At 37.0% G+C, this 12,500-nt stretch overlaps 2 protein-coding genes across 2 annotated transcripts in view; one reads left to right on the top strand and one right to left on the bottom strand.

The window, feature by feature from the left end:
- LOC137628880 (uncharacterized) overlaps positions 1-12,500 on the top strand; it is a 403,929-nt gene that overhangs the window by 81,730 nt on the left and 309,699 nt on the right. The window lies entirely within an intron of this gene.
- Positions 3,179-12,500, bottom strand: part of LOC137628881 (uncharacterized) — a 91,714-nt gene continuing 82,392 nt past the window's right edge. The window contains exons 3-5 of the mRNA XM_068360133.1: positions 10,846-10,920; positions 4,481-4,617; positions 3,179-3,629 (exon numbers count right to left, since the gene is read on the bottom strand). Coding sequence (XP_068216234.1) covers positions 3,581-3,629; positions 4,481-4,617; positions 10,846-10,920 — 261 coding nt within the window. The 3' untranslated portion in view covers positions 3,179-3,580. The remainder of the gene's footprint in view (positions 3,630-4,480; positions 4,618-10,845; positions 10,921-12,500) is intronic.

Here is a 12,500-nt window from a genome sequence, read left to right as displayed (position 1 = left end):
GTGATCACGGAGAAAGCACTTATGAAGATTGGGGACAAGTAGCAAACCCTTTCGAGGTGCCCCTGTTAATCCTGATGGAGATCGATAACTAAACCTGAATCTTCTGCAGGTGGTAAAAGGCTAAACCCTCGGCCCTGTAAGCTGTCGGACCTGAAGGTCATGAGTTTCGTGAGGTGGGCCAATTTCATAAGACCAATTTGAAAACTATATCTAAAATGATCTCCATCTTCTTATACCTGTGCAATGGTGATTCCTATGGAGAAACGATTGGTTTTATTTGTCCAAAGCAGACAAGTCTTCTATACTGAGGAATTCTCTCTTTGCTTCAGTTTTTCTCTGTTGCTACAGCCTTCTTTCTTTCGCGTGGCGGATCTATGCCGCGCCTTTTCTCTCATATTTAAGGCTCTGCAAGACTTAGGAAGCCGTCAACCAGCACCAGGTCTCATTCATTTTAAAGGTTTGAAGGTAGTTCATGAATGACAGAGCAAGGGCAGGACTGTGTCCGAGAGACTGATCATATATGCATATGATCAGCGCCTAATGCCCTTCTCCACCCAAACTAGGATCAAGGAGGGCCAGGCAATTGCTGCTGATGACTCGGCAGGTTGTCCTACAGGCTCCCCCCAAAAACCACATCACTAGCTCATGAGGATGGTAGGTTGCAGATACAACTATAGTCCATTTCTTTTAGCGAAGCAGATTTGCACCGACTCGCAACGGTGTCCTTTTAGCTCGGAAAAGTTTCCTGATCGCTGATTGGTTAGAATTATCTTGTCAAACCAATCAGCGATCAAGAAACTTTTCCGAGCTAAAAGGGCACCGCTGCGAGTTGGTGCAAATATGCCTCGCTAAAAGAAATGGACTATAGAGGCTATCGAGCTTGAGCAAGACTTGAACTCCCGTCCAGCAAATTGCAAGGCAGGGGTGTTTCCAGTATACTACCACACAGTCCAGGATACCATTAACCAGTACAGGTCTCTTTTCTGGGTTAGAATGTCTAATGATAAACTACCTGTTGTCATAGGGTAGTATGATTGACTTGTAATAGGTCCGTTGATGTCAATGGTAGATTTTCTTTGTCCTTTGTATTAACTGTATATAAGATAGTTAATCTCTATTTATTAAGGGAAATTAATTAAATTAATGCAGTCAACTGATATACCGTGAAAAGATCAGTTGCAAATCAGATCCAAATAATTTCTTGAAATTGCCGTAATATTTTCAAAATTTATGTAGTATTATTGATGGTAGTGTATCTTTTATAATCCACCAAATTAATGATTTCTTAAGTATCATACTTGTATTAGACCACGTCCACCGTTTAAGAAGAAACAGAATGTCAGTACTCTCTAAATGTGTATTGCTTCCATGTTGGTTGCCAAAGTCAAGGAAAGGAAAACTCGGTATGTTCCAGTCGTGTCTCGTTTGTGTTCATTATGTGGTAAGTCCTAGAAATAGCATCGTGTTTAAAGGTTTAAAGGCCGCTCATGAATGGTAGAAGCAAGGGTCAGTGACATTGCCCTAGAAACTGACCATATATACACATGATCAGCGCTCAAGCTCCCTCTCCACTCAAGCCAGGACCAAGGAGGTCCAGTCAATGGCTGCTGATGACTTAGCAGATAAACCTATAGGCTCCCCCAAACCCCCCATCCTTAGCTCACAAAGATGGTGAGGTTGCAGCGACCAAAGGAACGAACGAGTTTGAGCAGGACTTGCACCCCAGTCTGGCGTTCACCAGTCAGGGACGTTACCACATTGGCCATCACAACCACGTTTTTGGTTTTCATTCCAGTGGGGTCAGAGGTCATATATAATCATGTCTCGTTCTTGTTACTTGTATGTTTTCTGTAAAGCTAGTAGCCAAGAATTTACTCATTTATTTAAAATCTGGAATAAAAAGTGTTAGTGCAGACATAATTTATTTTTATAAAAGCTTTAAACAATATTATAGAATTTTTTATTTAAACAATATTATAGAATTTTTAATCGTATAAATGATATAATCAGTGTTAGTATAGAATAAGCCGTAGCAAGGAACTTGTTTGTTTATATTATGTAAAAAAAAGTGTTTGAAAGGTTGTGTTAATGCTTGCAGATTAAAAAAAAAAGCGCTGAATAATTACTTTATAAATTCTGTTAATCTTGGCCACGAAATTATCTATTTCATATAAAGAGTTTAATGGCCGCTCATGAATGGCAGAGGTAAGGGACAGTGACACTGCCGTATCAAGCAGGACAATGCCCTAGAGACTGACCATATATTCATATGATCAGCCCCCAAGCCCCCTCTCCACTCAAGCTAGGACCAAAGAGTGCCAGGCAATGGCTGCTGATGACTCCGCAGATACCCCTATAGGATTCCCCCCCCCACCCCATCCTTATCTCTCAAGGATGGCGAGGTTGCAGCGACCAAATAAACTAACGAGTTTGAGCGGAACACGAACTCCAGTCTCGCGTTCAGCAGTCAGGGAGGTTACCACATCGGCCACCACAACCTGTATGTTAGCATAGAATAATTTTTTTGTTTGAATCATATGAATAAAAGTAGGTAAGGATTTTTTTTAAAAATCTATAAAGAGTCTGTGCAAAGAATTTGCTCTGTGTGAATCCCATAAACAGTGCTAGTTTCTTTTCAGATTTTATAAACAATGTCAGTAATGAATTTGATTATGATTTCTATAAACAATAGCAAAGGAGTTTATTAGTGTCAGTTTCACAAGGACTAAATGCTGATCTATAACCAAAATGTTGCCAGTCAGTGATGGAAGATATATTTATCTCTATTTGTTTTTAAGATCTTGAGTAGTTTCTTCAATTGCAGGCAATACAATTCGATGTGGCTGAAATGACCTTAGAGTAGAAGTCTAGACAGTGTGAAACACACATACATACACATCTTCGTTTTATACATTTATCTAAGCATTTGTACACATATTTTAGCTTAAGGAACATTAATAGCACGCCAACTCTCGAGAAGAAGACACAAAGAGAAGATTCACGAATATCTTAGGGAGAACCACGAAGATTTTGAAACCTTGCGAATATTTTGAAGCTTCACGAATATTTTGAAGTTTCGCGAATATTTTGAAGCTTCACGAATATTTTGAAGTTTCGCGAATATTTTGAAGCTTCGCAAATATTTTGAAGCTTCGCAAATATTTGAAAGCTTCGCGAATATTTTGAAGCTTCACAAATATTCTGAAGCTTCGTGAATATTTTGAAGCTTCGCAAATATTTGAAAGCTTCGCGAATATTTTGAACTTCGCAGATATTTTGAAGCTTCACTAACATTTGAAAGCTTCCCAAATATTTTGAAGCTTCGCGAATATTTGAAAGCTTCGCGAATATTTGAAAGCTTCGCGAATATTTTGAACTTCGCGAATATTTTGAAGCTTCGCGAATGTTTTAAAGACTCGCAGATATTTTAAAGCTTCGCGAATATTTTAAAGCCTCGCGAATATTTTATAGCCTCGTGAATATTTTCTAAGCTTCGCGAATATTTTGAAGTTTCACGAATATGCCGGAGCAGGCTTCCACTGGCTCCGGCTGAAATATATAGATAAGGATTTGCTCTCGCTTAGAAGTCGAAGTTGGAGAGGGAGCCGGTGTCTTCGAGTTCTGCGGTTCTGTGGAAGAGAGAGAGAGGAAGAACGCAATGTTTACAAAACTATTAAATTTTCAGGTGGCTTAAAATAAATATATTTTTAATATGCATAGGAATATATATATATATATATATATATATATATATATATATATATATATATATATATTTATATATATATATATACAGTATATGTATATATATACATATTCATTTATATATACAGAATATATATGTATATGCTTAAATACACATATACTGCATATAATAATACACACACACACACACACATATATATATATATATATATATATATATATTATATATATATATATATATATATATATATATATATATATGCAGTATATATATATGTATGTATATGTATATATATGTATATATATATATATATATATATATATATATATATATGCAGTATATATATATGTATGTATATGTATATATATGTATATATATATAAATATATATATATATATATATATATATATATATATATATACTGTATATATATATATAGATATATATGCATGTTTATGTAAGAAATTTTTTTTTACTATTAACATTTTTGTTTCAATTACAAAAAATAGGATCGAATCCTCCCCTAGGTAGAAGCACTTATCATAAAATGATTTATCCGTTAGGCATTTATTTCCCAGCCATGTAAATTTTGTATTAATATATGCCTGGCTTAATATATATGCATTTAAATGTATATGGACATCATGCATAAAACTCCCAATATACACTTCATATATATGTATACATAGGCACATACATTGTTCAAACACTTATTTTCCTGGAATTGTATAAGAACACACACAAGTTCTTTCCCTCCCTAACTTCTGAACTTACTTGGGGTCAGTGCAGGTGTGAGCCTGCCCTGTGGGTAAGCACTGAAGGACACCACAGCACCTCACAGTCAGGATTTCCCCAGTGAGTTTGCTCTCAGAGGCACAGAGTGAGTTTTCACGTCCGCAGACACTCCCGTCCTGTGGGGGAAAAGAATTGCTTTTGTTATGGAAATGTGGCATTGCAAAGACTGTGGTCTTATCCCTTGATACCAAGCTGTGGGTAGTGTTTCATCTTTAAACTCTTTGCCCTTGACTTGTACTTAAAGTTCATCTTTCTTTAAAGATGCCATCTTTAGGTCATTCCCATGAAAGTCGAAGAATAATTACGATTATTATTATTATTATTATTATTATTATTAGATAAGCTATAACCCTAGTTTGAAAAGCAAGATGCTATAAGCCCAAGGGCTCCAACAGGGAAAAAATAGCCCAGTGAGGAATTGAAATAAGGAAATAAATAAACTATATAAGAAATAATTAACAATTAATAAAAATGTTAAAAAATAGTCACATCAAAACAGATATTTCGTATGTAAACTATAAGAAGATTTATGTCGGCTTGTTCAACATAAAAAAAATTGTTGCAAGTTTGAACTTTTGAAGTTTTACAGATTCATCTACCAATTACGAAGATCGTTCCATAACTTGGTCACAGTTGGAATAAAACTTCTAGAATACTGTGTAGTATTGAGCCTCATGATGGAGAAGGCCTGACTATTCGAATTAACTGCATGGCTAGAATTACGAAAATGATGGAACTGTCATTTAGTTCATGAGTTGAGTATGTCTTTGCTTGACTCGGTGTTTTGTTAGTGAAGTTGGGAGGTTTGTTTTCAAGCTGGGTGTTTGGTGTATCATGTTGGTACCTGAAGTTAGGAGGTTTGTTTACAAGCTGGGTGTTTGGTGTATCATGTTGGTACCTGAAGTTAGGAGGTTTGTTTACAAGCTGGGTGTTTGGTGTATCATGTTGGTACCTGAAGTTAGGAGGTTTGTTTACAAGCTGGTTGTTTGGTGTATCATGTTGGTATCTGAAGTTAGGAGGTTTGTTTACAAGCTGGTTGTTTGGTGTATCATGTTGGTATCTGAAGTTAGGAGGTTTGTTTACAAGTTGGGTGTTTGGTGTATCATGTTGGTATCTGAAGTTAGGAGGTTTGTTTACAAGCTGGGTGTTTGGTGTATCATGTTGGTACCTGAAGTTAGGAGGTTTGTTTACAAGCTGGGTGTTTGGTGTATCATGTTGGTACCTGAAGTTAGGAGGTTTGTTTACCAGCTAGGTGTTTGGTGTATCATGTTGGTACCTGAAGTTAGGAGGTTTGTTTACCTGCTGGGTGTTTGGTGTATCATGTTGGTACCTGAAGTTAGGAGGTTTGTTTACAAACTGGGTGTTTGGTGTATCATGTTTGTACCTGAACTAAGGAGGTTTGTTTACAAGCTGGGTGTTTGGTGTATCATGTTGGTACCTGAACTTAGGAGGTTTGTTTACAAGCTGGGTGTTTGGTGTATCATGTTGGTACCTGAACTTAGGAGGTTTGTTTACAAGCTGCGTGTTTGGTGTATCATGTTGGTACCTGAACGTACGAGGTTTGTTTGAAAGCTGGGTGTTTGGTGTATCATGTTGGTATCTAAAGTTAGGAGGTTTGTTTTCAAGCTGGGTGTTTGGTGTATCATGTTGGTACCTGAAGTTAGAAGGCTTGTTTACAAGCTGGATGTTTGGTGTATCATGTTGGTACCTGAAGTTTGGAGGCTTGTTTACAAGCTGGGTGTTTGGTATATCATGTTGGTACCTGAAGTTGGGAGGTTTATTTTCACGCTGGATGTTTGGTGTATCATGTTGGTACCTAAAGGTAGGAGGTTTGTTTACAAGCTTTGTGTTTGGTGTATCATGTTGGTACCTGAAGTTAGGAGGTTTGTTTACAAGCTGGGTGTTTGGTGTGTCATGTTGGTACCTGAAGTTAGGAGGGTTGTTTACAAGCTGGGTGTTTGGTGTATCATGTTGGTACTTGAAGTTAAGAGGTTTGTTTACAAGTTTGGTGTTTGGTGTATCATGTTGGTACCTGAAGTTAGGAGGTTTTTTTACAAGCTGGATGTTTGGTGTATCATGTTGGTACCTGAAGTTAGGAGGTTTGTTTACAAGCTGGATGTTTGGTGTATCATGTTGGTATCTTGAGTTAGGAGGTTTGTTTACAAGCTGGATGTTTGGTGTATCATGTTGGTACCTGAAGTTTGGAGGTTTATTTACAAGCTGGATGTTTGGTGTATCATGTTGGTATCTCAAGTTAGGAGGGTTGTTTACAAGTTGGGTGTTTGGTGTATCATGTTGGTATCTGAAGTTAGGAGGTTTGTTTACCAGCTGGGTGTTTGGTGTATCATGTTGGTACCTGAAGTTAGGAGGTTTGTTTACAAGCTGGATGTTTGGTGTATCATGTTGGTACCTGAAGTTTGGAGGTTTATTTACAAGTTGGGTGTTTGGTATTTCATGTTGGTACCTGAAGTTAGGAGGTTTGTTTTCAAGCTGTGTGTTTGGTGTATCATGTTGGTACCTGAAGTTAGGTTTGTTTTAAAGCTAGGTGTTTGGTGTATAATGTTGGTACCTGAAGTTAGGAGGTTTGTTTTCAAGTCTGGTGTTTGGTGTATCATGTTGGTACCTGAAGTTAGGAGGTTTGTTTTCAAGCTGGGAGTTTGATATATCATGTTGGTACCTGAAGTTAGGAGGTTTGTTTACCAGCTGGGTGTTTGGCGTATCATGTTGGTATCTGAAGTTAGGAGGTTTGTTTACAAGCTTGGTGTTTGGTGTATCATGTTGGTATCTGAAGTTAGGAGGCTTGTTTACAAGCTGGGTGTTTGGTGTATCATGTTGGTACCTGAAGTTACGAGGTTTGTTTACAAGCTGGGTGTTTGATGTATCATGTTGGTACCTGAAGTTACGAGGTTTGTTTACAAGCTGGGTGTTTGGTGTATCATGTTGGTATCTTGAGTTAGGAGGCTTGTTTACAAGCTGGGTGTTTGGTGTATCATGTTGGTATCTGAAGTTAGGAGGTTTGTTTACAAGCTGGGTGTTTGGTGTATCATGTTGGTATCTGAAGTTAGGAGGCTTGTTTACAAGCTGGTTGTTTGGTGTATCATGTTGGTATCTGAAGTTAGGAGGTTTGTTTACAAGCTGGGTGTTTGGTGTATCATGTTGGTATCTGAAGTTAGGAGGCTTGTTTACAAGCTGGGTGTTTGGTGTATCATGTTGGTATCTGAAGTTAGGAAGTTTGTTTACAAGCTGGGTGTTTGGTGTATCATGTTGGTATCCGAAGTTAGGAAGTTTGTTTACAAGCTGGGTGTTTGGTGTATCATGTTGGTATCCGAAGTTAGGAGGTTTGTTTACAAGCTGGGTGTTTGGTGTATCATGTTGGTATCTGAAGTTAGGAAGTTTGTTTACAAGCTGGGTGTTTGGTGTATCATGTTGGTATCTGAAGTTAGGAGGCTTGTTTACAAGCTGGTTCTTTGGTGTATCATGTTGGTATCTGAAGTTAGGAGGTTTGTTTACAAGCTGGGTGTTTGGTGTATCATGTTGGTATCTGAAGTTAGGAGGTTTGTTTACAAGCTGGTTGTTTGGTGTATCATGTTGGTATCTGAAGTTAGGAGGTTTGTTTACAAGTTGGGTGTTTGGTGTATCATGTTGGTATCTGAAGTTAGGAGGTTTGTTTACAAGCTGGGTGTTTGGTGTATCATGTTGGTATCTGAAGTTAGGAGGTTTGTTTACAAGCTGGGTGTTTGGTGTATCATGTTGGTATCTGAAGTTAGGAGGTTTGTTTACAAGCTGGGTGTTTGGTGTATCATGTTGGTATCTGAAGTTAGGAGGTTTGTTTACAAGCTGGGTGTTTGGTGTATCATGTTGGTATATGAAGTTAGGAGGTTTGTTTACAAGCTGGGTGTTTGGTGTATCATGTTGGTGTCTGAATTTAGGAGGTTTGTTTACAAGCTGGTTGTTTGGTGTATCTTGTTGGTGTCTGAAGTTAGGAGGTTTGTTTACAAGCTGGGTGTTTGGTGTATCAGTTGGTATCTGAAGTTAGGAGAATTGTTTACAAGCTGGGTGTTTGGTGTATCATGTTGGTATCTGAAGTTAGGAGGTTTGTTTACAAGCTGGGTGTTTGGTGTATCATGTTGGTATCTGAAGTTAGGAGGTTTGTTTACAAGCGGGGTGTTTGGTGTATCATGTTGGTATCTGAAGTTAGGAGGTTTGTTTACAAGCGGGGTGTTTGGTGTATCATGTTGGTATCAGAAGTTAGGAGGTTTGTTTACAAGCTGGGTGTTTGGTGTATCATGTTGGTACCTGAAGTTAGGAGTTTTGTTTACAAGCTGGGTGTTTGGTGTATCATGTTGGTACCTGAAGTTAGGAGGTTTGTTTACAAGCTGGATGTTTGGTGTATCATGTTGGTACCTGAAGTTAGGAGGTTTGTTTACAAGCTGGGTGTTTGGTGTATCATGTTGGTACCTGAAGTTAGGAGGTTTGTTTACAAGCTGGATGTTTGGTGTATCATTTTGGTATCTGAATTTAGGAGGTTTGTTTACAAGCTAGGTGTTTGGTGTATCATGTTGGTACCTGAAGTTAGGAGGTTTGTTTACAAGCTAGGTGTTTGGTGTATCATGTTGGTACCTGAAGTTAGGAGGTTTGTTTACAAGCTGGATATTTGGTGTATCATGTTGGTATCTGAAGTTAGGTGGTTGGTTATAAGCTAGGTGTTTGGTGTATCATGTTGGTACCTGAAGTTAGGAGGTTTGTTTACAAGCTGGATGTTTGGTGTATCATGTTGGTACCTGAAGTTAAGAGGTTTGTTTACAAGCTGGTTGTTTGGTGTATCATGTTGGTATCTGAAGTTAGGAGGTTTGTTTACAAGCTGGGTGTTTGGTGTATCATGTTGGTATCTGAAGTTAGGAGGTTTGTTTACAAGCTGGGTGTTTGGTGTATCATGTTGGTATCTGAAGTTAGGAGGTTTGTTTACAAGCTGGGTGTTTGGTGTATCATGTTGGTATCTGAAGTTAGGAGGTTTGTTTACAAGCTGGTTGTTTGGTGTATCATGTTGGTACCTGAAGTTAGGAGATTTGTTTACAAGCTGGGTGTTTGGTGTATCATGTTGGTATCTGAAGTTAGGAAGTTTGTTTACAAGCTGGTTGTTTCGTGTATCATGTTGGTACCTGAAGTTAGGAGATTTGTTTACAAGCTGGTTGTTTGGTGTATCATGTTGGTACCTGAAGTTAGGAGATTTGTTTACAAGCTGGTTGTTTGGTGTATCATGTTGGTACCTGAAGTTAGGAGATTTGTTTACAAGCTGGGTGTTGGTGTATGATGTTGGTATCTGAAATTAGATTAGTTTTTAAGCAAGCTATGTGTTTAGTGTATCATATTGGTACCTGAAGTTAGGAGATTTATTTTCAAGGTGGTTATTTGGTGTATGATGTTGGTATTTGAAGTTAGGAGGTTTTTTATAAGCTGGGTGTTTGGTGTATCATGTTGCCTGAAGTTAGGAAGCTTGTTTACAAGCTGGGTGTTTGGTGTGTTATATTGGGAACTGCTTAGTTTTTAAGGCTGAGAATTGTCTTGCATCTGTGGTTGGTTTATAATGTTGGAAGGTTTGTTTGTAAATATTGTGTTTGTTTTATGAGTTTGGATGATTTGTTTATAAGGTTTGATGGGCTGGGAGGTTTGCTTTGAGTGTCGATAGGTCAGCCTATAAATAAATAAAAAAAGAAACTAGGAAAATGATAAGGACATCTGCATTTTATGGCAGTGATTTTAGTCTTTTTGGAGCTTTGTAAACGTTGTAGGGGCTAACCTCTATATGGGATTGGTTATAGCTTTGGTCCTGGAAACATTTTATTTATTTATTTGAGCTTAGTTCATGAAGTTGTATTTTCAAATTGTTAGGGTGAGGTCTAGAGAGGCTAAAACCTGTAATTTGGAAGCTGAGGGTCATAATTCTGTGAAAGTGAAAGTTTCATTATGTAAACCTAAGTGCTATTTTTTTGCAGCTTGAAACTCAAAAGTTTTCAGTCTGAGTACTTTGTTTTAAGGTCAAGACCGTGTTCTGTTTTTGAGCCTGCGGATGTGGGAATTCTTTCAGTAATGCTCAGATGTTTAAAAATACATCTAATGAAAAGTTATATACTGTTGTAACAGAGCCCTGACTAAATAACTGCTTTAAGCATCCTGAAGATATCAGTGATGAAGGATATACAAACTTTCTAGCATGCACTCCTTGGCTCTTGAAAATTATATTTGGATTTTCATTACCCGTCATAATCATTTGTAGGTCTGATTATTTGAAAATTATGGATGGCTATAGTATAAAAGAAAGCTATCACACCGCTCTTCTGACTTACCCTCTTGTCGTAATAGTAGGCGAAAGAATTGTCGAAGTAGTTAGGGCTCCACTTCTGAATGGGTTCGTCACGGAACTGCGAATAAGGAAATATTGAAATGATTAAGATTTGGCTTTGGAAATGAAAACGTTAGTAAGTATATCTTATAAAAGAAGGATTGCTATTCAGCATATCTAAGTGGTTCAATACATTGATGACTGGCCTCTATTTAGCCACACTTTTCACCATCTACTTTATATTAATACTGGTGCACGCGACCTGTCAAAGATGACAGCTAAACATTTAGATAGTTATGTACGCATACACACAGATTTCAACCTCCCCACCTCCTCCCCTTACCTAACTACAACCACTTTCACCAGGAGATGAATACTCCCTCTCCCCCCCTACTCCAGGGACTGGGAGAGAGTGAGTAGATATACGTCTGACAATGCCACTGATATCATATATATATATATATATATATATATATATATATATATATATATATATATATATATATATATATATACATATATATACACACATATATATATATATATATATATATACATATATATGTATGTATATATATATATATATATATATATATATATATATATATTCTTTGGAAATATTTTTCCATTAATAACTCTCTTTTCTAAACAATTTCTTTGGATCAATCCAATCTTATTGACAACTCGATCTCTTTTCCTATTTGTCACCAACCTTTGTGCTTATGTTATTAATTATACCTAATCATGTTATCATCGTCATCATGATCAGCCGTAACTAGTCCACAGTAGTACAAAGGCCTTAGACTTTTCCTTTCTCTCGCGCCTTATTGTAGTCTTTCTATGCCAGTCTATACCTGCAAGTTTTCTCAACTCGTCATATCTATCTATCTATCTATACCTATATATAAATATATATATATATATATATATATATATATATACACATACATATGTATATGTATATATATATATATATATATATATATATATATATATATATACGTATATAATGTTGTTCACCTAAAGGCTAGGAACATATGAAAGACTGGCTGTACTAGGTGATGTAGACGCAAAAGTAGGTTACAGAGAAAACGGGGCCATTGTTGGTATGATTTGAGTTCTTAGAAATAATGTGAGTGGATTAATGGAAAAAAGAAATTTAGTGAAGAAGAATGTGTCATTGAGATGATATAGTCAGATAATGTGATTGATCTTGTAATGGTATGAATTAGGATGAATATGATAGTTTAAAAGAGAGAGAGAGAGAGAGAGAGAGAGAGAGAGAGAGAGAGAGAGAGAGAGAGAGAGAGAGAGAGAGAGAGAGAGAATTCAAAGTTTAACCCAATCTATATGTAGTAGAAACGTTAAGAGGAATTAAAATATTCAATTATGGAATCAAGCTGCGTTTTCATATATATAGTAATTGGGAGAGTGACCAGTTTCCTTCAAAAATAAGTCAGAGAACATGATAATCTTTATAAATGTCTTTAATGTCTTCTTTATGGATTTCTAAGCAAATCTTTATCAATAAATTTCTAGGACTAACAGCTTTTCGTTGTCCCCATTTGATAATGGCATCTATTTACAACTTGGAAGGACTAGCGGGTGTTAGAAAGGGAGAGGTCCACGACCCTAGTGAATGTGAGCCTAGTAGGCCAA

Source organism: Palaemon carinicauda, chromosome 36, assembly GCF_036898095.1.
Source record: "Palaemon carinicauda isolate YSFRI2023 chromosome 36, ASM3689809v2, whole genome shotgun sequence".
Taxonomy (NCBI): domain Eukaryota; kingdom Metazoa; phylum Arthropoda; class Malacostraca; order Decapoda; family Palaemonidae; genus Palaemon; species Palaemon carinicauda.
This window is presented reverse-complemented; position numbering and strand designations above follow the sequence as displayed.